Genomic DNA, 14,593 nt, shown 5'->3' with positions numbered 1-14,593 from the left:
CTTGAACTTGGTACTTACTTATCTGATGTGCGCTCCCTTTGAGCCACTTCATAATTGTCCTCTTCGCCTTCTGACTCTTAAAACTGCTTTCCTGGTTGCCATCACCTCTGCCAGAAGAGTGAGCGAGCTCCAGGCTCTGTCTTCTAAGTCTCCTTTCCTCTCTGTCCATCCGGACAAAGTTGTTCTGAGGACTCGTCCTTCTTTCCTGCCCAAGATGGTTACGGCCTTTCACATCGGGCAGTCCATCCCCTTGCCCACCTTCTTTCCGCCTCCTCATCCCTCGAAAGAGAAAGAGAGGATCCACGTCTGGACCCAAAACATGCGCTCTTTTTATCTAGACCGCACACGCCAGTTCCGGGTAGACGACTAGCTCTTAGTTGGTTACATGAGCGCTAAGAATGGATGGGCGGTGCACAAGCGGACCATCTCTCGGTGGGTCATTTTGTGCATCAAGGTCTGTTATTTCTTGGCGAAAAAGGAGCCTCCTGTGGGGCTGCGTGCCCATTCCACTCGGGCTACGGTGGCTACTACTGCCCTGGGTCAGGGAGTCCCCTTGCAGGACATCTGTCAGGCAGCTATGTGGGCCTCGCTGAACTCGTTTCCTAAGCACTACTGCCTGGACAGCCAAGTCCAGAGAGATAGCTTTTTCGGCTGTTCCGTTTTCCAGGACTTCCTTGTGTGATCTTGGTTCGCAGACCCTCCACTGGGGTTGATATTGCTGGGGTATCTATTCTAAGGTAAGGCATCTAACACTAACTTGTTTTTTCAAATGCACAAGTTACTTAGCTTCGGTAACAATATATCAATAAGAAACATTAGTTAGTGTTAGATTCCTTACCGCCTCACCCATCCTCCCCGTTCTGCGAACTGGTATCTAGGGTTAAGGTATCTTCCTTTGAGGGCCCTAGTTTCATGGCACCAGTGTCGGTTTCTTGCATGGCTCTGCATTCCTGGCACGAAAAGCTATGTACAGAACTGACATCAGCGCGCGAGGGCGGCGTCTAAGTACTTCGACAACATCATCCTTGCGATCACGACGATGGACTCGGAGCCGCAGACGATGCCTACCGACGTGCAGGGGTACTGCTGACAAAAACTTTGCGGATCCAGTCTGAGGCCTGAGGATATTCTAAGGTAAGGAATCTAACACTAACTAATGTTTCTTACAGATATATCGTTACTGATGGTAAGTAACTGGTGCCTCAGGCAAACATCCATCACACTCATTCTAGTAGCTCCCTCATGGGCTCGGCAGCCATGGTTCACAGCACTACTCAAACTGTCAGTAGTTCCCCACATATCAATCAATCAATCATTTGTAAAGCGCACTACATACCCGTGAGGGTCTCAAGGCGCTGGGGGGGGCGCTACTGATCGAACAGCTAGGTCTTGAGTATCCTCCTGAAGGTCAGCTGATCTTGAGTCTGTCGTAGGCTCAGTGGGAGGGTGTTCCATGTTTTGGCGGCGAGGTGGGAGAAGGATCTCCCACCGGTCTTTGTTCTTCGGATGCGCCGGACTGTGGCGAGTGAGAGGTCGGCGGAGCATAGCTGGTGTTTGGGGATGTAGAAGGAGAGCAGTCTGTTGAGGTAGGCTGGGCCAGTATTGTGGAGTGCCTTATGTGCGTGGGTGAGGAGCTTGAAGGATATCCTCTTGTTGAAGGGGAGCCAGTGCAGGTTTCTCAGGTGGGAAGTGATGTGACCATGGCGTGGTATGTCGAGGATCAGTCTTGCCGAGGCGTTTTGGATGCGATGTAGTCGTTTGATAAGCTTGGTCGGGGCTCACGCATAGAGGGTGTTTCCCTAGTCGAGTCTGCTGCTGACGAGGGTCTGGGTGACTGTCTTTCTTGTATCTGTCAGGATCCATCTGTAGATCTTGCGGAGCATGCGGAGGGTGTTGAAGCAGGAGGAGGAGACGGCGTTGACTTGCTTGGTCATTGAAAGCGTTGAGTCGAGGGTGATTCCCAGGTTGCGTGCGTGGTCGGTGGGTGTCAGGGCTTCCCCTAGTGCCGTCGGCCACCAGGAGTCGTCCCAGGTTGAAGGGTTGGAGCCAAGGATGAGGACCTCCATCTTGTCCGAGTTCAGCTTCAGACGGCTGGTCTTCATGCAGTCGGCGACGGCCTTCATTCCTTCGTGGAGGTTGGCTGTGATGGGGTCCTTAGTGAGGGAGAGGATCAACTGAGTGTCGTCGGTATAGGAGATTATGTTGAGGTCGTGCTGTCTGGCTACGTGTGCGAGCGGGGCCATGTAAATGTTGAACAGCGTCGGGCTGAGGGAGGATCCCTGGGGTACACAGCAGATAAGCTTCCTCTCATGCTAGACCTTCTCACTCAGAACTATGGAGAAATTAGGCAGCCATTGGCTCCTCGGGTAATTGAGTTTGGTTACCTAAATCTCCCACCTCAATGCATGACCTTTCTCAAAGAAGCTCGCAGGACTACAACTAGTGCATGCTATGCAGCTAAATGGAAAATATTTGGCTTTTACTGCCGTAATAAGTCTATTGATCCATTTAATGCTGCCTTACAAACCATTGTTTTCTACCTTCTCCATTTACAGCTCTCTCGCCTTGCTTTCACTTCCATAGAATTACATTTGACTGCAGTAGCCGCCTATATCAAAACAGGCTACACTTGTTTTTGGTCTTTGTTTAAAGTACCAGTCATCAAAGGTTTTTTGGAACTCCTTAAAAGAGTAATTCCACCTCGAGTTCATCACCTATGTGGAGTGTTAACATTGTTCTTACAAGACTTATGGGTCCACCATTTGGATCACTACATAATTGTTCCCTCCAATTTCTGTCTTGGAATGCCGCTTTTTTGATAGCCATTACTTCACTTAGACGTGTCAATGGGCTCGAAGCATTAATCCTAGAAGAACATTTCTTCCCACTACGCAGGCATAAGGGAAACCTTTTGGCTTGTCCAATGCTTGTTAGCTGAGGAGGCTAACTTGTCTCCTCAGAAAAGGGTTGTTAAACTTACCATAATAACACCAACATTCTTTATGCTGTAATGGAAGAACTGCAATTCTCCATTAATAAATGGTTAGTGGAGAGTATGTTATGTTTTAATTAACAGTCAGCAAGATTGGTGGGCCAAGAAAAATCAATTTGTGAGTATAGCCAACTGTTTCATGAGGATTTGAAAAATACTAAAGAAAATTATTTTGTACAACTGATGCATCAAGAAATAACAAACAGTACTGTTGTGTTACACTTTCCCTGCTAACAATGTGTTCATCTGTAACATTTTGGTTATGGGGATATATAGGGTTTGTAGTTTCTCCAACTAACTGAAGTGCCCAGAGCCAAAAACTGAGCTGTACCTTACAATGGTTTTTCATTGTGTACTGAGCCTAGACCAGCTCATGTGGTGAAATATGAAGTGTGAAAAATAGGTATGAAGGTAACCCATGTATTCCTGTAATGGGCACAAGATACTGAGTTTAGAAGCACTGGTTAGTTGTACATTTCTGAAAATGTCGCTACCCTGATGAGCAGATGATTTACAGGGTATTTTTCAAAATGTCCTCTTTTTTACACACTGGCTTAGATTTGGAAGGCTCAAATGCAGGGAAATACAATTGGTAATAATGCATATATCCTGCTATTCGAATCTAACACTAGGCCATGTCACAGAAATGGGGTAGCATTGTTATTGGGATAAGTGGGGTGGTAGGAAGTTGGGTGGTAGGAAACATGTGCACTCCTGCTGATTTCAAAAGTTTTCATCACAGAAATGCAAGGAAATTGTTCAGTTTTAGGCAAACTTTGTGGATTGCCGGGCATTGTGGATAAGAAAACCTTGTGGGGTCCACTCAATACATACCAACCTGTCCTCCCCTAGATGTCTAGTTTTCAGAAATGTCTCCAGGTGGCAGCTGCCACAAGCCCGAAAAGTGTAGCCATTCAGGATAGAAGTAGGACGATACTGGGAACAAATATGTATGAAAAAAAAATCCCAAATCAGAAATACCCTTCTTGCCAAAAAGGTGGGATTCTTTAGTCCCCAAGGCACAGAAAGACTGTTGAATAATTTTAAAGATAGAGACTGGCCCTGTGTGTGGACAAGTAGCAGTAGAAATAAAACTCCCTGGTGCCTAGTGGGATTTCTGCCCCTCCTGCTGGGGCAGGTTGGAGTAAGATACCCTTTATCTGCCCCCTGTGGGTAGAGACAGACAGTTGTGGGTCATATGTGGAGTGGGATTAGGCACAATGCCTAGGCGGGCTGCCCTCACTCGTTCTCCACAAAAAATATCAGCCCAGGTGCCTAAAACCTCCAAAATGACCCTGGGGAGAGAAGGACTTTTGGGCTTGAGGGTAGTGGGGAGCATTATTCATTCCCAACGGTGTCTGCTCCACCCTCCAATTATAATCCCTGATGGTCTAGTGGGCTTTCTGATCCCGGCGGAGGTAGATTGGAGGAAAGCACCTCCAATTTCCTCCTGACAAGTAGCAGAAAGACTGTGGGCCGTTGTATGGGTGGGTGGACGGATTAGGCCTGATGCCTTGGAGGGCCACCCCCATTTATGGCTCTATTTGATAAATACCTGGTGTCTAGTGGCCTTTCTGCCCCACCCGTATGAGTAGATTAGAGGAAGAACCTCCTATCTGCCCCCTGGAGGAGGAAGAAAGACTTTTCCGTCCGGGGTAGGTGCTCCTCATCCAAATATAGGCACTTGTGGTCTATGGGCTTTCTGCTCCTCCCGGGGGCCAATTAATTGGAGGAAGACACCTCCAATCTGTCCCTAAAGGGCGACAGAAAGACTGCTGGCGGTTATATGGGTGGGTGAGGCCTAGACCTGATGCCTGGGTGGGCCGCCACCTACCCATTTATGGCCTTATAAAATAATCCCTGGTGTCAAGTGGGCTTTCTGCCGGGGGTGGGGGGGCTGAAAGACTTGGCGATGGGAGGGGGACTAGCCCATTTCATGGTCAGCTTCCCCCCCTCAAACAGAGTCCCTGGTGTCTCGTGGAGTGGATCCGTGCTTGGGGATCGCCCTTCTGTGGGGATCCCCATGCAGGGATCCACTTGGGAAAGGTACCATTGGCATGGGGGGGATTCTTCCCTTTCCAATAAGATCTCTCCTATCTAAATCGTGCCCTTTTGATATATGGCACCAATGCACTCAAATAAGCTGATTGGCTAATTTCCTTCCCTTTTCATTGTAATAACGTCAGTGCGCTCTGCGAGCAAATCGGCATTTCATTGAAAATATATTGTCCACAGGTGCTGTAGAACCTTTTCCCCATCTCCTGAGGCGGATTTCAGTAAAAGGACATTCCTGCTTCATGTGAGAGGACTGCTTTGAGCTGTCCTCTACAGGAGCGCTGGTGTGGAGGGCGGCACAGAGCCGTCTTCCGCTCTGAACCAGTTAAAAAAAGAAGTTGAGAAATTGAATTTAAAAGAAAAAGGGGAACGTTATGTCTGTCATATGAAGTATTTTCCTTGTTATGGTGCCATAATCTCTTTAATTGTACTGTAAAAATATGTACATAATGTAAACCTGAAAACATGCCACCATTTTTCTTTTTTTTTTTACATTTGTAGATGCAAGTGAAAAAGAAAAAAAGGAGCAGTGAAGAAAGAGAAAAAACAAGTGAAATTCCTATTCCAACATATAGTGTAAGCTGATATGCAGTAATAAGCAGATGGTTGTGTTTTAAAGATTTTCTCTCTTTCCATTGTATTACATGAAGTGTTTCTTGTGGAAGGGACTTCTCCTTGTTCAAAAGCTTAAGAGTTACCTGCTGCAAAAAAGGATCCTGAAACACTATTTTATTTCAAAATCGAGAACTCCATTTCCTTAAATTTTAGTACATAGGTGATATTACAGTTCCATTCTTGATCAAAAATAGGGAGGAGGAATAGGTGTCTAGTCAGTTCCCCAGGTTAGATACATTTATCAAAAATAGACTAGGACACTTGTAACTATGTTACAAAAGGTTGTATAGATAACCCTCATAAACGCTATGTTTCGTGTTGTGCGGTTTATCTTGGTTCTCCGCCCCACATAGACGTTGTGGCATTTATCATCGGGTGATCCATTGTGCTACATGCCAGCCTCAAGCCTGAGGTCACCTCTGGAGTAGCGTAGCAGTGTCCAGAGATATGTATAGGTACCACCACGAAGGAAGGTTAATATTAAAAAAACAAACCTACGCCCAAGCAACTACTTTATTTACAGACGGATGTGATTTGTTATTAAAAATAACACATGGGTATACTTTTGGATCGAGCAACTGGATCCTCGCATATCACTTAAAACACACAGTCAACCTGTTTCTGCTCCTTGCCGCCCAGCCTGGTCTATGGAGCATTCGTCAGGACAAACAGATTAAAATTATACTCACACTTTTTGTGCAGTATGTCAGGGGTTGTAATTATACCCACCGTAGTTTTAATTCAAGGCTCAATTTACCTGAAATAGAAATCACAAAATCAAATATTTGTCAATTTTTCAGATATTTTTGGTGTACCTCTGCATGTACGTTTTTAGCTACCTGGCACCGTTTTGGTGGTCAATGATTTACAAATTTTCTGTACGGACATTATTTGCCCGTGATATTTATTATTCACAGTTTTAGCATTTGCGAGGAGACTATTCGGCGAATCACAATGGGGAATCTACTCATGCAAACAGTGGGGCACAATTTTCAAAAGACAGTAAACGGTGATGGTATTTATTCACACGTTTACCAAATTGTTCTTGTTTTAAATTGAAATAGATATACTTAGTTAGTTCATAATATCTCACAGAGTTACGTGCAAACTTGATAGCGGTTGTTTCTTACTCACTCTCACTGTGTTATAGAAACGTCACTCGCATTATATTGTGATAGAGGTCATTGCGCTGATACCCGCGACTATTACAAAGTACCATATGCATACCCTTAGTGAAGTATTTACCTCATTAGTAGTGATTTTTTTGTGTCCTCGGGGGATTGGACATTTGGGTCCCAGGCTGCAAAAGGGGTACAAAATATTACCGTTACTCAGGTCTTGGTTACCCTCTCGAAGACATTCAATGGATGCTTGGGCTCGCGTAACTGCCGCGTGGCTCTCTTCACCCGCAGTGGAAGGCGTATACCGCGTCTGGTGCTGGCGCTGCCCCCGGACGCGGAAGCGCCGTCAGTGTCTAGTTTTTCTATTCTCAAATTCATGGTAATAGAGAGCGGACACTACGCGTTGTTTGGCGAGTTGTTTGTCATAGAAAACGGACACTAGTTGGTAGTGTTTTAATGAAAGGGGAGTCGCCATATTAATATATGTTCAGTTCAGATCGACGTGATTTTGTTATTGGTTGTGATGCAGTATTGCAACACAATTGTTGCATGGAAAACGATGGTTCGTTAAAACTAAAGGCCATGTCAACAATATTGTATTGCATTCTTTCTATGGTATGATAATGTATTTGAACAGGTACTGAGTCACATGTATGTAGGATATTATGCAAATTGGTGCCAAGGGACATAGTCATTAAGTCCACACTGGTGGGTTTTAAGTCTGTTTACGCATCTTTGTTCCTTCTCATATAGGATTTTCTCAGCATTACCTGTCTTATCTTTTAACATTTCGATTACTGTCCATTTTAAATCTTCTGCTTTATGGCCTGTTTCAACAAAATGGGTGCAGAGTTTCGTGTTGTTTTTCTTCAGCTTGATGTTACTCTTGTGTTCCCCAATTCTTAACTTTACCTTTCTGCAAGTCATTCCTATGTATGGTTTACCACAGGGACATGTAAGGGACATGTAATCATGTAGATTACATGTGTCGAGTTGCAGTTGGTATGCTGTCTTTGGGTCCAAAGTAATGTCTCTGTCAATTGTAGGGTTTTAGTTGTGGTTGTTAGATTGCAGGCGAGGCAGGTCCCGCAAGGGTGGGGTCCTGTTACGATGGCCATCTCAGTGTTCCTTAAGTGTCCACTTGTGATTTGTTTCTTTGGACGAGTGTGGACAAGTATATCTTTCAGGTTTTGCGTTCGGCGATTAGCGAATCTGGGTTTGGGCCATTTTAGATTCCCTGATGTCAATATTCGCCAGTTCTTGTTCACCAGTTTCTGGACCGTGTAGGTTGCCGGGCAATATGTCGTGACACATGTGACCAGATCTCGAACAGGTTCCTTTGTGATAGTTTCAAGTAAAGATGTCCTTGGTTGCTTGCTTGCTCTCTTACGGCATTTTGAAATAGTGGCATGTTTGTAATCCCGACTCTGCTAAGCTTAAAACTCCAGAGTCGCGATTACAAACAGGCCACTATTTCAAAATGCCGCAACAGAGCAAGCAAGCAACCAAGAACATCCTTACTTGAAACTATCACAAAGGAACCTGTTCGAGATCTGGTCACATGTGTCACGGCATATTGCCCGGCAACCTACACGGTCCAGAAACTGGTGAACAAGAACTGGCGAATACTGACATCAGGGATTCTAAAATGGCCCAAACCCAGATTCGCTAATCGCCAAACGCGAAACCTGAAAGATATACTTTTCCACACTCGTCCAAAGTAACAAATCACAAGGAACACTGAGATGGCCATCGTAACAGGACACCACCCTTGCGGGACCTGCCTCGCCTGCAATCTAACAACCACAACTAAAACCCTACAATTGACAGAGACATTACTTTGGACCCAAAGACAGCATACCAACTGCAACTCGACACATGTAATCTACATGATTACATGTCCCTGTGGTAAACAATACATAGGAATGACTTGCAGAAATGTAAAGTTAAGAATTGGGGAGCACAAGAGTAACATCAAGCTGAAGAAAAACAACACGAAACTTTGCACCCATTTTGTTGAAACAGGCCATAAAGCAGAAGATTTAAAATGGACAGTAATCGAAATGTTAAAAGATAAGACAGGTAATGCTGAGAAAATCCTATATGAGAAGGAACACAGATGGGTAAACAGACTTAAAACCCACCAGTGTGGACTTAATGACAATGTCCCTTGGCACCAATTTGCATAATATCCTACATACACATGACTCAGTACCTGTTCAAATACATTATCATACCATACAAAGAATGCAATACAATATTGTTGACATGGCCTTTAGTTTTAACGAACCATCGTTTTCCATGCAACAATTGTGTCGCAATACTGCATCACAACCAATAACAAAATCACGTCGATCTGAACTGAACATATATTAATATGGGGACTCCCCTTTAACTAAAACACTACCAACTAGTGTCCGTTTTCTATGACAAACAACTCGCCAAACAACGCCTAGTGTCCGCTCTCTATTACCATGAATTTGAGAATAGAAAAACTAGACACTGGCGGCGCTTCCGCGTCCGGGGGCAGCGCCAGCACCAGACGCGGAATACGCCTTCCACTGCGGGTGAGGAGAGCCACGCAGCAGTTACGCGAGCCCAAGCATCCATTTAATGTCTTCGTGAGGGTAACCAAGACCTGAGTAACAGTAATATTTTGTACCCCTTTTGCAGCCTGGGACCCAAATGTCCAATCCCCCGAGGACACAAAAAATCGCTACTAATGAGGTAAATACTTCACTAAGGGTATGCATATGGTACTTTGTAATAGTCGTGGGTATCAGCGCCATGACCTCTATCACGATATAATGCGAGTGACGTTTCTATAACACAGTGAGAGTGAGTAAGAAACAACCGCTATCAAGTTTGCACGTAACTCTGTGAGATATTATGAACTAACTAAGTATATCTATTTCAATTTAAAACAAGAACAATTTGGTAAACGTGTGAATAAATACCATCACCGTTTACTGTCTTTTGAAAATTGTGCCCCACTGTTCGCATGAGTAGATTCCCCATTGTGATTCGCCGAATAGTCTCCCCGCAAATGCTAAAACTGTGAATAATAAATATACCGGGCAAATAATGTCCGTACAGAAAATTTGTAAATCATTGACCACCAAAACGGTGCCAGGTAGCTAAAAACGTACATGCAGAGGTACACCAAGAATATCTGAAAAATTGACAAATATTTGATTTTGTGATTTCTATTTCAGGTAAATTGAGCCTTGAATTAAAACTACGGTGGGTATAATTACATCCCCTGACATACTGCACAAAAAGTGTGAGTATAATCTTAATCTGTTTGTCCTGACGAATGCTCCATAGACCCGGCTGGGCGGCAAGGAGCAGAAACATGTTGACTGTGTGTTTTAAGTGATATGCGAGGATCCAGTTGCTCGATCCAAAAGTATACCCATGTGTTATTTTTAATAACAAATCACATCTGTCTATAAATAAAGTAGTTGCTTGGGTGTAGGTTTGTTTTTTAATATTAACCTTCCTTCGTGGTGGTACCTATACATATCTAGACACTGCTACGCTACTCCAGAGGTGACCTCAGGCTTGAGGCTGGCATGTAGCACAATAGATCACCCGATGATAAATGCCACAACGTCTATTTGGGGCGGAGAACCAAGATAAACCGCACAACATGAATCATAGCGTTTATGAGGGTTATCTATACAACCCTTTGTAACGTAGTTACAAGTGTCCTAGTCTATTTTTGATAAAGATATTACAGTTCCAGCATGTTCGGCATCAGCAAAGCAATTTCATTATTTTTTTTCCTTCTTTTTTTCATAGCTTTCCTTGCTAGAAGAGCTAATTATCTAAAGACTAGCTTAAGTTCAAGCTGTTTTTTCTCCACTGTACTCATCATTTTTCATCTTTGGTGTGACTTCTTTTGATTTGTTCCGTTGTTAATCTTTTCCTTTGCGGCCACATTTGATTCTGTCACAAATGCCTATGTAGTAAATCTTTATTTGTATTTTGGGCATTAGATGCCTTTTTTCTTCCAGTCTGAATACCACATCTCCGCTTGCAGCCTCTGCAGAAAAAGCAAAGCCTTGAAATACCAAGTAACATACATTTCTTGTCTGTTCAAAGCTTAAAAAGCTCTCAGCACCAGAGACGGTGACAAAGAGTTTGACATTGTGGTATCTTTTGGGGGTGATCATTCTCCTTTTTTTTGGATTTTTTTATATAAAACACTGAAAACACCAAAGGTCAAAATGTCGTTCTAGTTAGGTGTTGAAATAGGTAACAACTATTGTTTAAAAAACAAATTACCTATGAAATTCACCAGTAATACTTTACTGAGCTAAATGTACCATGCGACCCTGCCATATACCTCTTATGACCTGACGTGAAACATAACTCATGATATGTTAAATGCGATCACTAATTATATCGCAAATAAAATGGATGACATCAGTGATAACACCATAGTCCTTATAGAGTTTAGAGGTGCTGTGTGTACACATGTGGGTCGATAGCATAGCAATAGCATACTTCCTGGAGACAAGTGTAATTGTGCATTTTAAAAAATTATGTTGCACACCATTTACAAATTGGCTTTGAAGAAGGTCTCCATCTTAAACAAGATATAGGCTTAACTCCCTTGATGTGGGTTGCAGAGGTATATTTGAAAGTAGGCTGTGGCTTAAAGCCAGATTGTGCTCTAAAACATCTGTGAGAAAAACAAACACTGCTGTTGACAATACATTAACTACCAGTGGACATATAGGCACGTGCCATTGTAAATAGTTGTAATACAATGGTAAAGACAAATTATATAAGCTGTGGATATTTATTTCCAGAAATTTACTAAAGATTTTGAGGCATTGTAGGTTACTAAATAATATAGACATATCTCACTCAGAGGTGATTTATCTCATACAGATCTAAACATGACTGTACGATTGAATGCCATTATGCCTATCCCAGGAACGTGTGAGCTACAGAAGACAACCTATTACTTCCAAAGGCCGGTGTTGGGAAACTGCATGAACTCTTTGGTTTGGATTCAGACCCAATGGGAATACATGACATGGATGACAGTCTTGATGGACAGTCATTCTACCTTTACAGTCTGACACTGCTCACCTTTTAGGGTTAGAAACAGTTAGTGACTTAGACATACCCCCTGAACTGGAGATAGAATTTCCTACTGGCCATGTCCCTCCTGAGTTTTCTCCATACGGTTATCCCCATGGCTGCTAAGACCAACCTCCTTACTGAGTTTTTTCAGCTAGCAACGCAGGCCACAAAACCTCATTTACAGTTTAACTAGGCTTTGATGTATCCTATTATGTTGACCTGGGAGTAACCCACTTCTCTCCCAGTCATCAATAGTTTGGTGGCATGGATGCACTGACCAATGCCTGGAGACTCTTCTTTCCTGTCATCCCCTCCATTTCCTGAGAGCTTGATAGTGCAAGTTCAAAGCAAGTTTCAGGAGCATACCCACGGGGGCATTTAGAAAATCTGAAAAGATGGAAATTGGAGCAAGAAGATCTTTACTGATTTACTGCCCTTAAAACCATCAGTTCTACTTGACTCTTAGGAAGATACCCTTCGCCCTTTGGAGCATGGCCCAATTAATCATTCCTTTTTTACCAGACCACTTTAAAAATCATTTTTCAGAGATGTTCCGATATGGCCAGGATACCTTCAGAACCCTTATTAAGTCTAGTCTAGATGATGATGATTCCATTGCGCTGACCATAGGCTTCTCTGTTTTTTTGCGTCTCCATGCCTACTTACGATTGATGGCGTTTTCCACGAATGTGCAAGCGACAATAGATTTGCCATTTGGTGATGCACAGCTTTTTGTGCACAAAGCTGATTTGGCCCTGGAATATTTTAAAACCAGCAAGTCTACCACATGTTGCATTAGCTTCCAGAGAGACATTCAGCAGCAGCTCCCCCAAGTGGGCACACACATGCTTGGATTGTATTGTAATTGCATTTATACAGCACTTACTACCCCTGGCGAGGTGTCAAAAGCCCTTTTTCGGCGAGCAGCACTTTACTTCAGAACCCATAAAGGATTAGTGGTCAGAACTAATGAATATCTGTATTTCTTAACATAATTATTCTACACGTTTATACAACGCAATACACATATACAGGTACATATCTTTAGTACAAATAAATGCTTATATACTGAGGGATATGCTGTATATTTCTGTTTGTGTATGGTGGTTATGTGTGGAAAAGTCAATTCTTGAGTAGTTTTCTGAAGATAAGGTGGATATCTGGGGATCTTACATTGGGGGCTAAGGAGTTCCATAGTGTGGCTGCTTGAACAGAGAAGGATGTGCCTCCCATGGTTTTTTTCTTGTACCTTAGGATTTTGAGGTGAGGTGCGACTCTAGCGCAGAGATTTCTTTGTTGAATGTGTTTGGTGATTTTATTCCTGATGAAGAGCAGTCCTGTTCCATGTATCGCTTTGTGGGTGATACAAAGCTGCTTGAACATCGATCTTCTGGTAACCAGTAACCAATGCAGGGCTTTCAAGGCAGGGGAGATGTGGTCTTGTGGTTTTATATGTAAGAGTATTCTGGCAGCTGAGTTCTGAATCCGTTCTGGTCTATTGATAGTCATTAAAGGTGAACTGTGGTAGAGGCTATTGGCTTCATCGAGATTGGACAGAAGAAGAGAGATGGTAGCCTAGCCCTTGTGTGGAAATTCCAAATGGGGGAAGATTTGTCGCAGAGTATTTATAGTAACAAAGATAGTTTGTCCACTTGGGCATTCATTGATAGGTTGGAGTTTATGGTCATGCCGAGGTTTCTTACGTTCTTTGATACTTTAGGCGCTGTTCCCAGATCATCAGGCCGCACGGCGAGCTGCTCATAATGTTTCCAATCCCCACATGGGAGTATTTCCGTTTTGGAAGCATTCAATTTGACATGGCTCCTCATCATTTATTAATCCACGACTCTGAGACAACTGAAAATTTGCCACTTTCCAATGTCTTTTGGGCATTCCAGTTGAAGGAATATTTGTGTGTCATCTGCATAGTTATAGCACGTGAGGTGAAATTGAGTGATCCGTGCCGGTAATGACTTCATGTAGATGTTAAAAAGCATGGGCGAGGCGATAGAGCCTTGAAGTACCTCTGCTTTTGTGAAGTACAGTTTAAGCGAGACAGGGGGGTATGAATGACATTAGTTCTGTTTTGAAGGTAGGATGTAATCCAGTTTAGAGCAGTCCCTTCTATGCCGGCTTCTTAGAGTCTTTGTATCAGAGTGTCATGGCGAACCATGTCAAAGGCTTCCGAGAGGTCCAAGAGAAGTAGCTCAGCAATCCTTTTGCGGTCAACTGTGTCCTTCAGGTCGTCCCAAATGTCAAGGAGGGTAGATTCTGTGCCTCTTCCTGGACTATATCCCGTTTGGAAGTCTGCAGGTATGGCATTATCTTCAATAAATTGCGACATCTGGGCTAATGCTGCTCTTTTTATCAGTTTGCCCAAGAAAAGTCCATTTGTAATTGGGCTGTAGTTGTCAAGGTTCAGCGGGTCAAAGTTTGTTTTCTTCAGTAATGGGCATATGTATGACTTTTTGAGTTCTTCTGGAAATATTCCGGTAGTTTAGGAATTGTTGATGATGATTCTTTCTGGTGTGGTAGCAAAGGTTGTTAGAAGAATTGTCTTGAAGGTTTGCAATAGACACTGGTCCGAAAAGCTGCCGGCAGGCCTGCTTGCTTTGGCCAGGTCCATTAATTCGTTTGTGAAATGTGTTCGAAGTAACTGAGAGGCTGGGTTAAGGTATTTTTGGATTGTTGTTTTGGAAAAGGGTCAGTT

The 14,593-nt window shown here is 43.4% G+C and overlaps 1 protein-coding gene across 2 annotated transcripts in view; it reads left to right on the top strand.

Moving 5' to 3' along the window:
• The window catches only part of FAM133B (family with sequence similarity 133 member B), a 210,657-nt gene that overhangs the window by 164,777 nt on the left and 31,287 nt on the right, over positions 1-14,593 (top strand). The window contains exon 10 of one of the 2 annotated variants that reach the window (XM_086941868.1): positions 5,549-5,623. The exons of the other annotated variant lie outside the window; for it this stretch is intronic. Coding sequence (XP_086797994.1) covers positions 5,549-5,623 — 75 coding nt within the window. The remainder of the gene's footprint in view (positions 1-5,548; positions 5,624-14,593) is intronic. 2 annotated transcript variants of the gene reach the window in all.

This window comes from Lissotriton vulgaris, chromosome 10 (genome assembly GCF_964263255.1).
Source record: "Lissotriton vulgaris chromosome 10, aLisVul1.2, whole genome shotgun sequence".
NCBI classification, from domain to species: Eukaryota; Metazoa; Chordata; class Amphibia; order Caudata; family Salamandridae; genus Lissotriton; species Lissotriton vulgaris.
This window is presented reverse-complemented; position numbering and strand designations above follow the sequence as displayed.